The sequence below is a fragment of the Lissotriton vulgaris genome, chromosome 7 (genome assembly GCF_964263255.1).
Source record: "Lissotriton vulgaris chromosome 7, aLisVul1.2, whole genome shotgun sequence".
In the NCBI taxonomy this organism is placed as follows: domain Eukaryota; kingdom Metazoa; phylum Chordata; class Amphibia; order Caudata; family Salamandridae; genus Lissotriton; species Lissotriton vulgaris.
In genome coordinates this window covers 1,026,472,366-1,026,492,862 of record NC_141695.1, presented here as the reverse complement: position 1 = coordinate 1,026,492,862, position 20,497 = coordinate 1,026,472,366, and the positions used below count along the sequence as shown (strand labels likewise).

At 45.9% G+C, this 20,497-nt stretch overlaps 1 protein-coding gene across 3 annotated transcripts in view; it reads left to right on the top strand.

Moving 5' to 3' along the window:
• Window positions 1-20,497, top strand: part of RUFY1 (RUN and FYVE domain containing 1) — a 717,137-nt gene that overhangs the window by 74,406 nt on the left and 622,234 nt on the right. Inside the window, exon 1 of one of the 3 annotated variants that reach the window (XM_086931456.1) lies at window positions 2,915-3,006. The exons of the other annotated variants lie outside the window; for them this stretch is intronic. Coding sequence (XP_086787582.1) covers window positions 2,961-3,006 — 46 coding nt within the window. The 5' untranslated portion in view covers window positions 2,915-2,960. Of the gene's footprint in view, window positions 1-2,914; window positions 3,007-20,497 lie in introns of those variants that run through there. 3 annotated transcript variants of the gene reach the window in all.

The following is a 20,497-nucleotide window of genomic DNA, read 5'->3' as shown; positions in this document are numbered from 1 at the left end:
CGCGAGTATACAAGGGGTTAAAGTCAGAACCACTCCCAAGCATCCTTTAAATTTGCAGATTAACTCCTAGCACACATTTAAATGTCATTCAGGCAAGCAGGCACCCTGGCATGAAGGCTGATTTGAAGGGTTGTTTAACCTGTCTGCCAGGCCTCTTCCTTTTACAGCACATGACACTCAATTAACTTCAGCTGAAACATTTTAAGGATCGCGTTTGACTTTGGCCAAACGGAATGGAATGTTTTGTATTCCAGGCAGAATTAGGCCTGGAAATGGGCGACCCCCTTCCCAGGACTCTTGGGCCCCCCCCTGGGAGTTGCGCCCCACAGATTGAAGACCTCTGCTCTGGAGGGATAAAGCCAAAAGTGGAATTCCTTTAAAAAAGTCATGGAATTCTTTAATAAATTCAAGGAATTCTGAGGTAACTTACCACATCCTTTTAATGTACAGCAGAGCGTATTTTATTCCATATAATACATGCTCATACTTTTGTCCTTCCTACAAACCACTTAAGTCCTTAGTGTCTTGCTCTTTCATTTGCATTGTATACATGAAGAATAAAAGCGGAATCCATACTGCACAAGTAAACGCACCAAAAAGCAGTTCAAAATTTTTGCAATACAATATTAGAATTTGTTCACTGTAAATCAGGTTTAAAAAGATGCTGTTGTTCAGTTTATGTAGAACCATTGAGAGATTCCATCTTTCTGGATCAATAATAGTGAAAAAATTACCACGCTGGCTCAAATATCTGCTTTCTACTAATCACTTTTTCTTTTAGAAAAACGTATCTGGAAAGGAAAGGCCATTTTCTGTTTTCATTGTTTCAACTGCAGCTATAATGATGTTCGGGACACGTCTTTCACCTTGCCTGTTGGCTCTGACGGTCGGCATTGTGACGTCAGAGCTCAACTGTAATAACTTACTACAGTTTAGCAGCTATGTCAGGTCTTTATTAAGGTTACTAGAGATGTCACAACTCAACATTAATAAGGAAATTAAAGGTACACGTTTATACATTATCCCTTGTATAGTAAATCTTCCACAATTCTCTATTCCAAGTACCCTCCCAGAAGTATGATAATACTTCTTTTTAACAACGTGGTTGAGGGCTAGATCAATACTTACCTCTCTTTCCAAACTCCTGCGCTTATTTTGGAAAGCAGCTGACAGAAGTCTATCCAATTCAGTGCCTCTTGAGGATCTGTATTTTCCAATAGTCAGAATTTTAATGTATTCTATGTTTATTGCAGGTTTTGCCAGACAAATGCACATCTGCATCACAATCACAAAACAGTCACATATTTATTACCAGGCCGAATTTGGAAGGTTATTAACAATTTACCATTGAAATGGGCAAATATATTATTGGAGGGTGCAGTGAGCTTCTATAGCACTTTTCATAGTATTTAATTATTGTTACATATTGTGATCAACCTATGATATAAAAGGCATCATGTTACTAATGTTGTTTTAAAAGCAAATGATAAACAAATGTAAATAGAAACACTCATAGCTTATACCAATTCTTATAATAACTTTTGAAGTAACACCAGTATGGACGTTTTTCCAGATTTATGAATAAGTGGTTCTCAATGAGGGACATAAGTCAAATAATCAAGATAAATTGCGCACAAATGATCGGACATGAAGTTACGGCAACTAAAAAGAAAACCAAGAAGAATGTCATCTCCACTTTGTGATATACACAACAAGTATCACATGATGTGTGATTCTTTGTACAGAATACACAGCCTGCCATTTCCCTAAAAATTACTATCTGAAAACACATTATTTTGATTTGTTTTCAAATGGTTCCTGTTGTATTCTGCACAAAATGCCCACTAAATAATTAACTTATTTTTGTTCTCGAAAGCATTCTGCAAACAATTATTGCATTTACCAGAAGCATTGTGCTTCTGAAACAGCAGTTTCTGATCTTACTTCTCCTTTACACTACACTTATTATTACGAAAAGCCTTCTTTTGTCTTAAGCCTTTATTACACTTGTTGTCAATGACAATTAGAAATAGGTCTCATTTAAGGACCTGTAAACTGTAACTCTAGTCTCCTTCATTTCACCACTCTTGGTATAATTATCTTACATCAGTAATTTAACAAAAAATAAATGGCGTCTTTGCATATCTGCGTACAATGTTACATTATATTGTATCTAAGAGGCAACTTTCACAAATCAGAAAGTTTGTGGGTGCGCGCGGCCGGGCGAGAGCGTTGTGCAGTGTACAGTCGATGTCCCGGACCGCATTGGAATCCGGGTGAGGTTAGCATGACGGGCCAGGAGCGGAAGGGTGAGTCCATAAGGATCAAATGGTTGTGGCCATTTTGATCGGATGGTGTTTGGTGCGCAGTGTAACACGTTCTGCCCCTTTTCCGAGGACTTGTTGGTTCAGTCCGTCAACTGCTCCGCCTGCGCTCGCGCCGGCTGTTCTGACGGGCGTGACATACAGCAGGGACAGTGACACGTCTGGGACGCTGGCTGCGAGCGTTGGAGGGTCTCCACCGCCAGGGGCGACTCCAGGAGTCCTGCAGCAGAAGCGAGGTCGGCGCTGTGCAGACTGCTAAATGTAATCCTACGACGACATTGTAGATCTTGGATCTTGGAAACACTCGCAATCTGTGCAGACAGTGTTGGAGCATCAGAGGGGACTACGACCCGGAGGAGAACCACGCTCCCCCCTCCTTTGACCATCTGCATACCTCTTGCGTTTCCCGCTCTGCGGGTAACGCTCACAGCTTGGAGACTTGGCCAGCACCATAGGGGGAACTACACTGCCCAGCAGCCACCGGGGCAGAGAGACGCCCTCCCCCCACACCCTGCCCAGGTGTACTTTAACCAGCCCCATTATCCCGCCCCACAGGACGGGCGCGGGAGCGCCCCGGGAGAAGCCCGGGACAAAGGCGGGATCGTCTGTGGCCGGCCGGGGCCGAACGAGGCCGGGATGGGCCACCCCCCTTACACTTCTCAGCAACCATCGTTACCGACTGGTATTTACACCGACTTGCTCCGCACTTGTGGGTGCACACCCTTCATTGTTTTTTTTTTATTACTTAGCAGTCAAAGCTTGCCCCCACATGCTCAGGCATAGCTAGTAGGGTTCCTTAATGGTGCTATCTATTACCGTGAATTTTTAAACAACTTGTAGTTTAATTTGTTTTTAACACAAACTGTGGTTTAGCTGGGATTTTTCCTCCCTTTTTTTTTCCTTTCTATACTATGAGCAACATGGGTAAAAGTAATAAGGCGCTTACCTCTCGTCCCATGACCAGACAGCTAGCAGCCTCGACCCAGTCCCTACCTACCCTCACAGCAATTGACAAAATGCTTCAAAAAACGATTGGAGTCGCCGCAACTGCAATTGAAAATACTGAGAGACGACTCTCACTCACCCCGGTGATCACTTCTTCCCAGCCTGTAAGGGGATTCCCGTGAAACCACAGTCAACCCCTTTGAATTCACTTCCTTCCTTACGTCCTTTTCAGAGCTACCTTTTGCCCAACAGGTCCCGGAAGCCTTTGCTCGTGTAGCAGATCCTCTGCCACATCCCCTACCTGTAGGGAAAAAGGCCCCCAAATCTTGTCCTAAACGAAGGAAGACGAAACCCGCACACAAACATGCGAACAAAGAGAACCCAATACCCGCTCCACTACAGTCGGAATCCGGCTCCTATTTACCCCATACCGGACCCCCACTGTGGGCCACACATTTACTAATTGATTTACCGGCCCACATAGACCAGCTCATAACATCACATTTTAAAATACTGTCACCCAGGATTGACAGACTGGCATCCTTTATTAATAACAAAAGTTTGGGGAAAGACCTGGCAACTGGTGTATCGGAGAGCTCGGCCCCAAGAGCAGGTCCTGGCCCTCCCCTGCTCATTCCCCTGGACACCGGGCGGGACGCTAGTTCCCCTCTTACAAATTGCCCACAACCCTTGGCACCTGCAGTTGTGAGGAAACCTACCACATCCGCAGATGCCATTGGTCCTTCTAGGAGTACCAGTGTGTCTCCTACCGCTTCAGGTGGGACCACCTCTGGCATGCAACTTCCACTGTCTTCCCCTGGGCACCAGCAGTTAACTGGGAGCAAACACAAATCTCCCCCCTCTCCTAAACACTACGAAACCAGCCAAACAAAGCCTCCACCTTGCCCTCAGCTTCCCCCTGAGGCAGCACCGTATGTGGTGGTGCTCACAGGTGTCCCACCACTGAACAGCTCTCGTGGTGAAACCTTCCTCAAGTTAAAGAACAAGGTCATCCACTGGCTAAACAGGCACCGACCCCTCATGGGCCGAGGCCAGGGGGAGATCTTGTTTGCTCATAGGGTTGATTGGCTGGGTATAAGAAGAAAAGATGTTGAGGGTGACTGCATCATCGTTAACTTTAGGGACCCTGTAGCAGTTAAGTACTTGTTAGGGAGTGGTGGACCAGCTTTCCCAGGCTCTATTAATACTTCTCACCTGGGGTATTTTTACTGTCAGAATCAGGCCACGGCTATGCTGGAACAACCCCTGCCCTCACATGGTAACACCTTCCTTGAGTATACCATCCCAGTAGTCAATAGATTCAGGGCTTTGAGTAGTGTGCATTGACTACCGTTGGGTGCTCCTATAGTAGCTCCATCCCCAGTGGCACTACCTGAGGTGGGAGGCCCAAGCAAGGAAGCGGGGCTTATAGCACAGACGGCCAACCTAGGGAACGATGGCTTATTTCCACCACTCGATAATTGTGCAGCCATCACTGATGAATGGGTCTCGGATTTCCATCCACCGGTAAGACTCACTCCCCCTGGCCTAGTGCACCCTACTGGAGCACTCCCTGGATCACCGTCCCCCCGTCCCACCCTGATTGCTTCTTGGAATGCAGCCGGGTTGTGGACAAAGCTACAAAACCCTGAGTGGGGGGGGGCTGGTGGATAGGTATGACCTCTGCCTATTCCAAGAGACTTGGTCATTACCTGTCCCTGTGAGGGTAGGTTTTGTGTCATATTATAGAGCAGCTGTTCAGGGACCAAGGGGAAGACCCTCTGGAGGGTTGTGTATCTGGGTGGCAGTCCACATGGGGTATATAGTTAAGGTAATTGACACCAACTGTCTGGACATCCTGTGTATCACATTGACATTCAAAGGGCAGTGATAAATATCTATTTACGTCCCTTCCCCCGACAAAAAGGCCTATCCATCCTGGAGGCCCTGGAGGCACTTCTATCTTCCTTTCCCTCTACGTACCATAAAATCATTGGGGCAGATTTCAATTGCCACTTTGAGCCACTCTCGGTGATTCCCCCTGTCACTTCTGAGGAGGATGAGATGTGGCTCATCCCGGAATGCTCCATGTATCCAGAAAACCGCCTGATGCCGTTGGCACTCGCGATTAATAAGTTGGTCGTAGCATTTTCCCTAAGGGCCTACAATGGCAGGCTCCTCCCAGATATACCGTGTGCACGCACCTATAATAGACCGGGGAAAAGAACGACAATTGATTACATCTTGATTAACGTGGAATTCTGGGCTCAATTAAAAGCGTTTGTTGTGACCCCAAGAGTTGATAGTGATCATAATTTATTGTCACTCGAACTAGTTAGTCCCTTGGGGAAACAGACAACACAGGATGGAGCAGGGTCCCCTACCAACCAGAACCTAATTTTAACAGGGAGAGATAGGCGTGTCAGGTGGGAAAGGGTGGCCCAGGCACCGGACAAGTTGGCAGAGATATACAATCTGGTAGCTGGGGCTCAAGTCGAGGTCAGCGACTTGAGAAACCGGAACTCCGAGCCCTCGTATTTCTCAGCCCTCCAGACCACCCATAACACGCTATTCACCACACTCGCTGACTTTTTCACAGCTCTCGAGTCTGGTAGGGGGGAGAACTTCCAAGAGAGAGAACTGGTTCAATAAAAGTTGCGGGGAGGCAAAATCATCCCTGATAAAGGAGGTGAAAGTGGGCACTCAGTCGTCCATCAGAAACGCTCGGCAAACTTACACAAGCCTGACCGAAGCGGCCAAGGCAGAGTGGGAAGCCGATAGATGGGAGAAAATCAGAGTAGCTTTAGACGCCTGTATGTTTAGGGCTTTCTGGAACTTGGTGCATAGAGGCCCGGCCACAGGGATGCTCGCAGTTGTTCCCAACATTTGCGAAGAGGTGTGGCTTGCACATTCTCCAGTATTCAATCTTTCATAGATTCACATGCTTGTATCTTCCCCGTCGTCATGGTGGGAGTCTCCCGGTAAATAATAATCATAGCAGTAGAAGAAAAAACTGCCTGAAACCATAGAGTAGTGAAACCAGAGGGTAACCTCTCCTCCTCATTATGTGGCCCAAACTACAGCCAATCAGCAACCAGCCCCAGCCTACACCATTCCCAGCAGAGCCACCATACCTCAGATTTCTAACCGCCTTCGTGTGAGAAGGAGTCTCCCTGAGCTCTGCTCAGTTTATTCTCTCTTCACTGAACTTTTGACCTTTGTCAGTTGGAAATCAGGTACTATCTTCTTTTTTCTTGTCAAGAATTACTTCAGTCATAATGTCTGAAAGCTCCAAGAAGAGTCTTTTCAGAGCTTGCAGATCCTGTGGCAAGGCCAGACTTTTTTCTGAGGATCCTCACAAGGAATGCTTGTACTGCCTGTACCCCAAGCATATCCCTAAGGACTGCAAGTATTGCCGGACCTTCCCTCCCAAAACTCTGAGGGATAGGGAAGGGCGCCTCCTATTATGGCTTCAGAAAAGGAAAGTTCAAGACTCGGAGTCTGAAGGAGAAGCCAAGGGACACACCTCTAAAAAGTTAAGAGGGTCCTCTGAGGAAAAGGGAGATGTGAGGAAGCAAAAAGCAGGAAAATCTAAGGAAGGTGAACCTTCTACTTCACTCCCTCCAACTCCTCTCAAGCCTTCCTCAGAAAAGAAGGCTCCGTCGTCGCTTCCGTCGACGAAATATGTTAAGAATCCAGTCAGATAGCCGACGAGACAGTCGACGACGGCGGCGACGACCATTCCGTCGACGACGGCGGCGACGACCATTCCGTCGACGACGACGACCAGTCCGTCGACGACAATCTCGACGTCGACAGCTTTGTCGACGTCGACGACAACGACGACTCCCTCGACGGTGAGTGCTAGGCCTTCGTCGACGGCGAGATCTTCGTCGACGAGCATCCCGTCGATGATGCGGATGACTGTTCCTTCGACGATCCCGTCGACGACGAGTAAATCATCGTTGATGCCATCTCCAACGAAAATAACGTCTACTTATATTTCTGTTAAAAGGATTGCTCCGTTGACGGGGGTGTTGACGAGCAGAAAAGGGGAATTTTCCACGCCAAAGATTTCACCTCTGCTGCCCTCCACCATTCTGGATTGCCAGGAATCGGAGGAGGAAGGATCCTATGGTGTGGCGTACAGTCCTTCGCAGCTCCATATTAAACATCAGGACACTGATGAGGAAGAACACCAGGAGGACTTTGCCTTTACAAACCGGCCGGTCAAGGGCCAGATGAGATACGAATCATTTCACCAGGCCTATCACGATGATGATGAGGAGGAAGTGGATACACCTGCGCGAGAAGAGGCGATGTCGGTGCCTATCTCTTTAATATCTGACTTAAGGAGTATGATAGATAGCTATTATCGTCGCTTTCCAGAAGATAATGCTTCCGCGGCCAATGAGAAAGACTCAACTTGTTAAAGAGACGCCTATAGCTCAACCGCCTCCCCCTCCTCGGAAGGAGGTTCAAAACGTAATTACGATTCGTGATGACCTGAATGAGTCTGATCATGAGGATCAGGAGGAGGAAGGAGAAATTACTCAGGATGAGGAAGTGGGAGACGAATGGGACCAGTATATTGCTCCAACGTCCCCGGCGTCACCTTTGCCTCAATCAAGCTCTCCACCAGAGGATATAGCCAGCTTTCATGACCTGATGGAAAAAGCGGCTAAAAGGTTCAAGCTTTCTATGCCAGTCAAGGAAAGCGATTGTTTCCTTTACGACTTTAAGGAGTCCTCCAGGAAGTCGGTAAGAGCTATTCCGATCATTGAGCATATCTGGGATGAAGGACTCAAACTGATGAAGAATCCAGCCTCAGTCCCAGCATCCATACCCAGGCTGGACAAGAAGTATTGTGCTGTAGAGAAGGCTCCAGCATGTCTTATTGGTCATCCTCGTCCAGACTCGGTGGTGACTCAAGCAGCCCAGAAGCGCTCCAAGAACCCGATGGCTACATGCGTGGCGCCCCCCGATAAGGAGGGCAAGAAGATGGATGGCATAGGTAAACGCTTTGCGGTCATGGCAGCAGCTTCCATCAAAGCTACCAACGCAATGGCTCTGCTGAGCCGGTTCAATAGGCAGATGTGGTCGGACATCGCGCCTTTCCTGTCGCACCTTCCGGAGGACAAGAAAGGGGAGGCGACTACCATTCTACAAGATGGAGCCAGAGCAGCGTCGGAGTCCATAGAAGTGGCAATGGACATATCGTCTATAGCCTTTCGCCAAATGGCTGGGGCGGTAACCCTGCGGAGGCAGGGATGGCTCAAGGCTATGTCTTTTCGACCAGAGGTGCAGTCTAAGATATTGGACATGCCATTTGATGGAGAAAGCCTCTTTGGAAAACAGATTGACGAGGCGTTGCAGGGGATAAAAGCAGATACTGACACTGCTAGATCCTTGGGATCATTGCAACAAGGCCGTTATCAGTCCTTTCGCGGCCGAGGATCCAGAGGACACTTTCAACAACAACGTTCCTCTTATCAATCTAATCGGTACCAACCTTACAACCAGCAGGGTTACCGTCAGTACTCCTCCAACCAGCAATATCGGTCCTAAAACACTTCCTTCCAACAACAAGGAAGGAGAAAGTCCGCCGCCAGAGGGAAGCAAGACTCTGGTCGCAGACAGTGATGTTCCACAGGCGCCTCCATTACCGCTTCAGATCGACCAGTTCCACTACCTCTCTGTTTCTCCCGCATTGGCAGTCCATAACATCGGACAGATGGGTATTAGACATCATTACACAGGGTCACACCCTGGAATTCTCGCAAAGGCCTCCAAATCGTCCACCCCTCTGCAGAGTTCATCAGCACTTAGCGGCTCTCAAAGCAGAGGTCTTATCACTCATTCTGAAAGGAGCGATAGAGGAAGTACCACCAGACCAGCGGGGAACAGGTTTTTATTCACACTTCTTCCTTATAAGGAAAAGGCAGTCATCAAAATGGAGACAGGTACTGGACCTCAGAGATCTGAACACATACATAAAGAAGATTTCTTTCCGTATGCTATCCTTGCAGGAAATTCTGCTACTGCTTCGCAAAGGAGACTACATGGTCTCTCTAGACCTGCTGGAGGCATACTTCCACATTCCGATACACAAAAAGCACAATAAATATCTGCGATTCATGGTGGCGGGGCGCCATTACCAGTTCAGAGTTTTACCTTTCGGTCTGAAGTCTGCCCCCAGAGTTTTCACAAAATGCATGGCTCCTATAGCGGCGCATTTAAGGCAGCAAGGTCTACAGGTGTTCCCATACCTGGACGACTGGTTAGTAAAAGGACCATCGTTCCAAGCAACGGAGAGATCTCTACGGAAGTGCACGGATCTCTTCCAAAGACTAGGTCTTCGGATAAACAAAGAAAAATCATCTTTTGTTCCGACTTGTGCTCTACAATTCTTAGGAGCAATCTTGAAAACACAAGAAATGAAGGCTTACCCTTCAGAGGAAAGGGTAACGAAAATCTTGAATCTGACTGCATCCCTAGCAGCAAAAAAGTCCACTTCCATCAGGATATTCAAATCATTACTGGGAATGATGTCCTCTTGCATTCCGCTGATCCCCAACTGCCGTTTACAGATGAGACCGTTACAGGAAGCCCTGGACAAACAATGGGTCCAAGCCCTGGGTTCCTTAGACGACAAGCTGGTCATAACCTGTCAGATCAAGCGGGCAATGTCATGGTGGGGTATCAGGAGCAACCTAACAAAGGGCCTGTCATTCGAACCACAATCACTAAGCTACGTCATGACATCAGACGCTTCATTACGAGGTTGGGGGGCGCATCTGCAAGACCTGGAAATTCAAGGCCTTTGGTCTCCTCAAGAGGCGAAACGTCACATCAATCTCTTGGAATTAGAAGCGGTCTTCCTGGGCCTCCAGGCTTTCCTTCCCAGGATCCAAGGTTCATCGGTTTTAGTGCGGACGGACAGCACAACAACAATGTTTTACCTGCGCAAACAGGGTGGAACGAGATCAAAACCCTTGTCGATTCTGGCACAAAGAATTTGGAAATAGCTATTGTGTCAAAACATAACGCTGCAAGTGGAACATGTTCCAGGAGTAGACAACACAAAAGCGGATCTGTTAAGCAGGTCATCCGACATTTGCCACGGGTGGGAAATCAGCCAGGTCCAGCTGAATCGGATTTTCAAAGTGTGGGGCAAACCAGGTCTGGACTTGTTTGCAACTCAGAGCAACAAGAAATGCAGTCATTATGCCAGCAGGTTCCCTCAGCAAGATTCGAGGGGGAACGCACTTCAGCTTCGATGGACAGGGATGTTTGCCTATGCCTTCCCTCCCTTTCCCTTGATTCCCAGACTACTGAGGAAAATGAGATCAGAACCTTGCCAGATAATACTGATAGCCCCGGCCTGGCCGAGGCCGTTTTGGTATACAGAGCTTCTGCAGTTGTCGGTGGAACCAAGAATACAGCTCCCGATAACCAGGGATCTGATTTCCATGAACAGAGGCCAAGTACTTCATCCGCAACTGACCTCTCTAAGATTGTCCGCTTGGAACCTTTCGAGCACGAATTCCAGTCCCTAGATATCACTCCAGAATGTCGTGAAATACTGCAAAGTTCCGCAGCGCTGTCTACCAACAGGACATATATGGCAAAATGGAAGCGATTCTGTAGTTGGTGCGTTGCTAATGCAGTGCATCCCTTAACGTCCTCTGCTGAGCAAATCCTTCCATATTTGCTGCATTTAGCCAGATCAGGACTGGCGCACTCGTCTATTAAAGTCCATCTAGCATCAATTTCCAGATATAGAAGATCACCAGGATGCCCTTCCTTGTGGTCTAACAGACTAATCAAAGAATTCTTGAAAGGGCTGTTAAGGAAGTTTCCTCCTGTCAAGCGTCCCCCCACCTTCATGGCAGCTTAACACGGTATTGTCGCAGCTGATGAAAGCTCCCTTCGAGCCCATACACAAATCAGAATTGCAATTCTTGTCATGGAAAGTGACATTACTGTTGGCGCTCACATCAGCCAGAAGAGTGAGCGAGGTCCAAGCTTTTTCTATATTGGACCCCTTCATTCAATTCAGGCCGGATAAGGTGATGCTAAGAACTAACCCTAAATTTGTGCCTAAAATACCCTCTTATTTTCATCTGAATGAACCTGTTATCCTGCCTACATATTTTAAAAATCCATCCAGAGCGGCTGAAAAAGCTCTGCATACTTTGGATATTGGCAGATGCCTAAAAGTTTACATTGAAAAGACAAAAAGCTTTCGCAAATCAAACTAACTGTTTGTTGCTTACTCAGGGGTCAGAAAAGGGCTGGCCCTTTCACGTTCCTCCATATCCAGATGGATCGCTTCCGCTATTGGCTACTGTCATGAGAAAGCAGGAAGACCTCTCGACAGGAAAGTCCGTGCCCATGATACGCGGAAAATGGCGACGTCTTCTGCATTGCTAGCAGGAGTACCCCTTCCAGACATATGTAGAGCAGCAACCTGGTCGACTGCTCATACATTCACCAAGCATTACTGTCTGGACACGGAATGGAAGGCAGACGCAGCAGTGGGACAGGCAGTTCTGCGACATCTCTTTAAATAAGGTACATGTTTATGAATTGTATTCTGCAAATTTTTTTACTATATAATATGTTTTTTCTCTTTACGCAAATAATTATAGTGGCAATGTTTAATTGATCATGCCTTGGTATTGTGAAAAGTTCTTTTTAATAGAAGCAATTTATGGCACACAGCCCCGAGATAGGAAAGGGGTCTAGCCTAGAAACGCTCTAACTACAGGAACTGCTATCTACTCTGATACAAGCATGTGAATCTATGAAAGATTGAATACTGGAGAAAGAACTAGTTACTTACCTGTACACTATGGTTCTCAAGTATTATCTTTCATAGATTCACATGCGCCCGCCCGCCTCCCCGTTTCCTTTAGGTAGACCACCTTTTATCTCTGGTTTTCCTGTATAGCTCACTCTTGGGCGGTAGGAAATCTGAGGTATGGTGGCTCTGCTGGGAATGGTGTAGGCTGGGGCTGGTTGCTGATTGGCTGTAGTTTGGGCCACATAATGAGGAGGAGAGATTACCCTCTGGTTTCACTACTCTATGTTTCAGGCAGTTTTTTCTTCTACTGCTATGATTATTATTTACCGGGAGACTCCCACCATGACGACTGGGAAGATACAAGCATGTGAATCTATGAAAGATAATACTGGAGAACCATAGTGTACAGGTAAGTAACTAGTTCTTTTCAAGCCCCTCTACTCACTTGATTCCGAGTCACCTTCAGTGGAAACATTAGAACTTGCAAGTTTCCTCGATCCAGCCCCTGTCGAGGGCAGCGCCCAAGATAGTTATCCCTGCACGATTTCGGAAGTTAAGGCGGCAATTAGGAGTCTGATCCCAGGGAAGGCACCTGGCCTTGATAGGATCCCCGGGGATCTACATCGGTCTGAACAAAGGGTGTGGGCACCATACATTTGCAACTTCTTCAACGCCATTATGCAGGGCTTGGATATCCCCCGGACCTGGCTGGGAGCAGAAATTATACCCATCCATAAGAAGGCTTCTCCCTTGGACCCGGCCAACTACCGTCCCATAAGTTTAATCGACATCCTCCAGAAACTCTTTGCCCGAGTCCTCCTAACCAGGTTGCAGTGTTGGATGGATGATCACCACATCCTAACCTCCCTGCAGGCAGGGTTTCGGGCAGGGGTCTCCACGATCGACCAGCTGTACAGGCTACAGCTTGTATACTGGAGGACGGTCCCCTTCGGGGCGGGCAGCCTATATCTGATATTTGTGGATCCCTGGTCCGCATTTGACCTGGTCCAGAGGGACAAGCTAAAGGAGATGGGTGCCCCGGCCTACTTGTGTGATCTTTTTATACAGTTGCACAAGGGTACGTATGCTAGGGTGAGGTACGGGAGGGGAGGTGCTCTGTCAACCCCGTTCCCGGTGGAACGTGGAGTGAGGCAGGGGTGCGCCCTAGCCCCCACGCTATTCTCCCTATTCCTTAAAGGTCTGATCGCCTTTTTACTGGGAGCAAAAGACCTATATTCTCCCAGCTTAGCGGGACGGAAAATACCGGCACTAATGTTCGCCGATGATACCCTCCTATTGTCGAAATCATCGGGGGTATTCAGCGCACAATGGAGGCCTTTTCTAGGTTTTGCAAGGAGAGGAACTTGGAAATCAATTTCACCAAAACCAAGTACTTGATGTTTAATTTGAAAGGCCCCAATTGCCCCCATTCGCACTTGGATGGTTTGGCCCTGGACCGTGTGTCGACCTTCGAGTACTTGGGGGTCACTTTAAATTATAGAATGGATTGGGGTTCGCAGATCACTAAAGCTAATCTGAAGCTCGCCCAATCCTCGGGTGGCATTTTAAAAGTCTTCAATTAATCCTCTCTCAAACAGGTGGGACCTCCCGTTGAAATATATAAAACCCAGGCGAGAGGCGGCGCACTCTGTGGTGCGGAACTATGGGGACACGTAAGTGCGGCCTCCCTCTCCCTCACCGAGAATAGTTTTATGAGACGTCTCCTGAGAATACCCCAGAGCACACCTCTCACCCCATTAAGGCTGGATCTGGGCCTGGTCCCTATCCAGGACGTCGTCTCGAACCGTCCGTTGTTATACTGGAGACAACTCTAAGCCATCCCAGAAATGGAGAGCTATAGGGAGGATCTACGGGATCTGTTAGTAAGCAGGGGTGCAGGGTAAATACCATGATTAAAGCACATTCGGTACCTCTCTAAGGCAATAGGCAGGGAGGATTTGTGTTCTTCCCCTGAGGAGACCTGCGCCTTGCTATCTAGAAAAAGTTTGAGTATGGCACTGAGAGAGCATGGTTTGGCCCTCTTATTATCAAATTCTTCCCTGGGTAGGTTGACCAACACTTTCCTAGAGACCAAGGTCCACCCCAACTTTGAGAGATTTTTGGATGACATTAAGCCCTCCCTGGCCAGGAAACTCTATATACAGTTTAGGCATGGCTCACTCCCCCTTAGGGACGTCACAGACAAGTGGTCAAAAGCCACACCCTCAGTTAGCACTTGCCTGGGATGCCGGGGAAGCAGAGAGACAGATCTGCACGTTCTGCTCTTCTGCCCCTCGTATTCAAGGGCAAGAGCAAAATGGATAATTCATTTGTGTAAGTCCAGGGGTATTAGAGACTATAGGGAGACCTATAGAATTCTCAAAACTGACACTGCATTTATGACAGTATATGTAACGTCTACATTTCTGCCGTCTATGTGGTTTATTAGGTGTGCAATACTAAAAAAAGGCATCTCCATTAACTATTCCCCACGGGGTACCTTGACGTAAAAAATGGGGAGGTCCCCTTCTATCACAGAAAACCGGGTAGCCTGGTGGGATCCATTGCAGCATTTGCGAGATATTTATCCATGTATCCTCTTTTTAAATCTTTTTATCTTGAAATTATGTATATTGATCCTATGAGGTATTTTAACACTCTCACTATGTATAATTATGCGCAAATAGCACTGATGTATGTAAATATGCCTTTTTATGGTTTTTAACCGAAATAAAAGCTTTTGACTGACTGACATTATATTGTGGAATGTTCATTCCAGTTTGTGTAGAGGCAACTGTAAAGCATTTATGCACTTTAAAGAAATTGATGCATTATTCTGTAAATCAGACACATGGTCAAATAACTGAAGGGGTTCTCCAGGCACACAGAAGTAAATAAAAAACTGTTGAAACCGCGACCTCAACTTTTGACTTCTGTGTGCCCTGAGAACCCCTTCATCGATGCTTGATTTTTCCAGTTAAGTAAGACTAGATGGCTCGTCCTACTCCGAAGCACCAGATAATATTGGACAGTACCCTAAGAAGATTGAACATTTGTGTTAACTTGTAACATATTACGGTTGTGTGCGCCCAGTCTCCCAGGCACCCAAGTTGCTTATCCCATGGCCAAATAACTGTTCAAGAGTATGTTTCTGAGACAGCTAAATATATATTCGATCTTCATTTTTATCAGTTGTAACTGCTGGTGATCCTATGCACTTACGTTTACATACTAGGAAAAGCAAGTTGGAGATGGTAAAATAGAACTACTTAGCCGTATTAAACTTAAACAAATGTGCACTCATTAACTGATTTCCCATTTGTTGTTGGTCAATTGTGGGAGCTGATGTATGAGTAGAATGTTCCATGAAAGTAACATGTTGTGGTGAGCATAGTCCGTTAATGTGCACTGTCCAACAAATGGGGTTGCAAGCGCTGGGAATCTTAAGGCTGTCACAAACGCCGAACTAAAACCTGATGTCTAACTTGAAAGTAAATAGTTTATTTCCGATAAATACAACTCCTTGAAAGTCTTATATAAACACATTTCGCAAATACAACATATAGGGGCACATGCATCAACCTATTTAGGAAGTGCAAACGGTGCGAATCAGTAAATTCGGCCGTTTGCACTTCCTAAATACGTTTTTGGGATGCATGAAACAATTTTTCAAAATTCGCTTTTTTTTGCATTTCCTAAAAATGCGAATGCATTTAAGGAATCGCATTTGTGCGATTCCTTAAATGCAATGCATCAATTTTTTAAAAAATGCAAATTTTGAAATAGGAAGTGCAAATTAACACGAGGTTGACCCTCGTGTTAATTTGCGAAATTCTTTAAAAAATCACAAAATGCATTTTGGAAAGTGTCATGTTACAGACACACATGTCCTTAGGACATGGGTGTGTGAAACATGCACTTTAAAATACATTTCAGGGGTGCAGGGGGGGGTCCTTTGGACCCCCTTCTGCACCCTTGCAATGCATCAACAAATTGCGAATTCCAAAACAAAGAAATGCAAAACGGCATTGATTCCTATGGGCCTCTAGGCCCATAGGAATCAATGTAATGCCATTCCTTAATTGCAATTCGCAATTAAGGAATCGCAAATTCCGAAAATTAAGAAATCCTAAAAAAAAAATTGGATTTCTTGATGCATAGGATTTTGCAATTCCTAAATTGCGATTCCTTAATTTTCGCAATTTAGGAAATGCAAATTCCTACAATGATGCATGTGACCCACTGACCAAAATAATACAATCATCAAGTGAAAACATCCTGAATCTAAAATTGTGTAGAGCGTCACATGCAGAAATTAAATTCTACAACATCAATAAAAATCTCTATATCTTTGTAGTGTATATTGCATTTTAATTGCATATATATAGTGAAGCAGTTCCTCGATGATTCTCCAGGGCTCATTGGTGGATGGGTGGATGGTTAGCACTCTATTGTGGGGGAATGCTTAGTTGTAAGAGTGTTGAATTGCAGTTTGATCTATGTTTGAAGGGTTTTGGTGTTGTACATGAATGACTAGAGCAGTGCTCTTATCCTGATTTCTGTTTCTGTGCCTGAATGTTTAATGGAGAAAAGAAGGGTGAGCGAAAGAACACATCTACTTTATATTACTGTTTTGTAGTGTCTGGTTGAAAGGGTAAGAATTATGTCCATGGTCTGTGTGGGAAATGACATGTATGATGAGCAGTAGAATGCCCTCATTATATCCCTGTGCTGATGCATGGACTGTAATAAGGAAAAGGGAATAAGTGCTGCTTGTGAACTTGCATAAAAAAGGCAAGGTTTGAGTTGAATTTGCGCAGAGGACCAACCTACAAGAATGCACTGGATAAGAGTAGCTGTGGTAAATGTTCTTTAGATCACAGTCAGAAGTGACTGGACAACCCACAAGCATACCCTGGACACAGGCTGTTGTGATGAAAGATCTGAAGATTCCATTCCGGATTAAGAGGAGCAGCTGTCGGGCCTTCTTGGATACAGACCGGCTTCCAAACAAATGAATCTAGACCACCTGCGAAGGACCAAAACAAATGTTACCAATCAAGGCGGCTAAGTCCTAATCCAGTGCAAGTCGCATTCAATGGCAAACCACCATCAGTATTTGTTTGGTAAGGTAGAAGTCATCCATGACCGACAGAGGAGCAATACACAAGAATGTGCTTGTTGTAGGCTGCTAGGATAGATGCTTTGTAGGATCCACTCAAGAGAACAGCAGAGTAGCCCACATGCATGAACAGGAGAAAAGTAACCATTGTAAACGGCCACACGAGTCTTCATATGCGGGACACAGTGAATGCAGGCTGCCACCTCACTTGATCAGTTAAATATATTCAGTCATAACAGAGGGCCACCTCCCATATATTTTCGATACAGACAACCATGGTAAATGATCTAAAGAATACACCAAAGAGCGCCATAGGCAAGACTCTGGCACGCAATGGATACTGACACTAGTGCACTTACACTATAGAGTCCATGCGAGAGAGAGACCATTGGGATCAAAATGGCAAGTGTCTGACATTTCTTGGACCATTAAATCAATGGGGTATTACCCATAGAATCAAAGGACCTGGGTATGAATTGGTTAAAGAAAAAACAATGGTCCTTGACTATCAATCAGGAAAAACCTTACACGAGAAACATTTCTGATTCTGAAAATGCAATTAAATCCGCATGCTTTGATTTAAGCTTTATAAGGGAGATATAAATAATTTCTCAATTGACTCTATACACAATAAATGCAAATGAAAGAATACCCTGTTAGGTCAGCAAAATAAATGATTATAACCACACTCTGGATATTTGTACTACCGAAATTTACATATTTATTTACAATTTTTATAAAACAGTAATGATCATAAACGGCGCAAGGACTATTAAGTATAGTCAGTGAGAAAGGAAAGGGTGCTCAAGTGTTTAGAAGACGGAAGAAAAGCATTTATAATATACAGTTCTGATATTTACAAATGACGAAGCGGGCAACCTTCCGCTGTTTATATAGGCCTGTCCACAGGGTTTTGGAGGGGGGAGGGGGTAGGACGATATAGGTACAGGCACATTAGTTGAAAAGCGTCGACGTTTCGACCCTGGTGCTCTTGGGGTATCTGGGGCCTCGGCGGCGGGTCTTCCTCAGGACAAGGGACAAGGAAGGGGGAGGGAGACTTGGCCGTAATCCGACTAATGGTCTGGATCGGACACCAATGAAGCTGGTCAGGTGGGAACTCAGTCCAAGCTTCCAGGGGATAGGTCACCTACTGTCTTGGGGTGTGATGAAATCACTAGATTGTTCAGCCTGTTCTGTTTAACAATATCAATATGGATGGTGAGGTAGAGCAATCCTCCAGGCGCCCCCACGGGCAGTCCGGTGGCGGTGAGGGGTTGATTAGGTCAATGTTGCCTCTATTTCTGGTTAGGTATTGCAATCGGTGTCCACGTCACCTCGGCGGGATTATTTGGAAAACTGGTGACCGCGAGCAATTTCAAACGAGAAGAGTAGTTGCCGTGTCGCGGTCACCAGTTTTCCAAATAATCCCGCCGAGGTGACGTGGACACCGATTGCAATACCTAACCAGAAATAGAGGCAACATTGACCTAATCAACCCCTCACCACCACCAGACTGCCCGTGGGGGCGCTGGCAGGATTGCTCTACCTCACCATCCATATTGATATTGTTAAACAGAACAGGCTGAACAATCTAGTGATTTCATCACACCGCAAGACAGTAGGTGACCTATCCCCTGGAAGCTTGGACTGAGTTCCCACCTGACCAGCTTCATTGGTGTCCGAGCCAGACCATTAGTCGGATTACGGCCAAGTCTCCCTCCCCCTTCCTTGTCCCTTGTCCTGAGGAAGACCTGCCGCCGAGGCCCCAAATACCCCAAGAGCACCAGGGTCGAAACGTCGACGCTTTTCAACTAATGTGCCTGTACCTATATCATCCTACCCCCTCCCCCCTCCAAAACCGTGTGGACAGGCCTATATAAACAGCGGAAGGTTGCCCGCTTTGTCCTTTGTAAATATCAGAACTGTATATTATAAATGCTTTTCTTCCTTCTTCTAAACACTTGAGCACCCTTTCCTTTCTCACTGACTATACTTAATAGTACTTGCGCCGTTTATGATCATTACTGTTTTATAAAAATTGTAAATAAATATGTAAATTTCGGTAGTACAAATATCCAGAGTGTGGTTATAATCATTTATTTTGCTGACCTAACAGGTTATTCTTTCATTTGCATTTAATGTGTATAGAGTCAACTGAGAAATTATTTATATCTCCCTTATAAAGCTTGAATCAAAGCATGCGGATTTAATTGCATTTTCAGAATCAGAAATGTTTCTCATGTAAGGGTTTTCCTGATTGATAGTCAAGGACCATTGACATTTCTTGGAAACAGTATTGATAGCAGAATGATGCTATGGAAGGAAAGAAAATTGGAAAATCAGATTATTCGTTATAGTATAGAAGGGGTTTAGGAAAGGATCACTTTGGAATAATGGAACATCAATAGGCAGGGTTAAGACCTTTCTTGAAATAACAGGCGCAAACAGGGAAGATACCATAGTAAGAATTGCTTAATCTCCCAAACCCTTACCCACATGCCTCAGCTTTACACTTTTGGAGTTGAGGTTTAAATTGACAAGATAGGGGTGGGGGGATGACTCTGCAAGAAGGACGGACAATTCATATCAGCAGTGTATTGCAGAAGTAGAATAGAAGCTGAGAGAGGATGAAGGAAGAAAAGTTAACTCACTTAGATGTTTTTTAAAATTACCGTTGGTGTGAGGGGTAGTCCCCTGATCAAATTCACCGTATGCACCTCATCATACAGTGATTGTCTGGCTCTGCATGTTTGTTTCATGTAGTTTCTCATATAATGCCAGTTATTGTATCTTCAAATCTGTTTTAATGTCTGTGTGTGCATGTGAGACTTATTATAAAGGGTACTGCTTGGAAAATGTTAGCAAATGTTCTGGATTTAGGTAGAATAAAGCACTGTCTGATATAATGAAAATATGCATGATTTAAGAAAGCAATCTGTGAAAATTCCATGCCCTAAACCATGCTGACAGACGTAGCCAAGTGGATGACGAACAGCCGCCTGAAACTGAACTCGGACAAGATGGAAGTCCTCATCCTGGGATCTTCACCCTCCGCCTGGGACGACTCCTGGTGGCCCCCCGCCCTGGGCAGCGCACCCAAACCAACAGACCACGCACGCAACCTGGGCTTCATCCTGGACTCCTCCCTCTCCATGACCAGACAAGTCAACGCCGTCTCCTCGTCGTGCTTCAACATCCTGCGCATGCTACGTAAGATCTTCCGGTGGATCCCCACCGAGACCAGGAAGACGGTCACCCAGGCCCTCTTCACCAGCCGTCTGGACTACGGCAACTCCC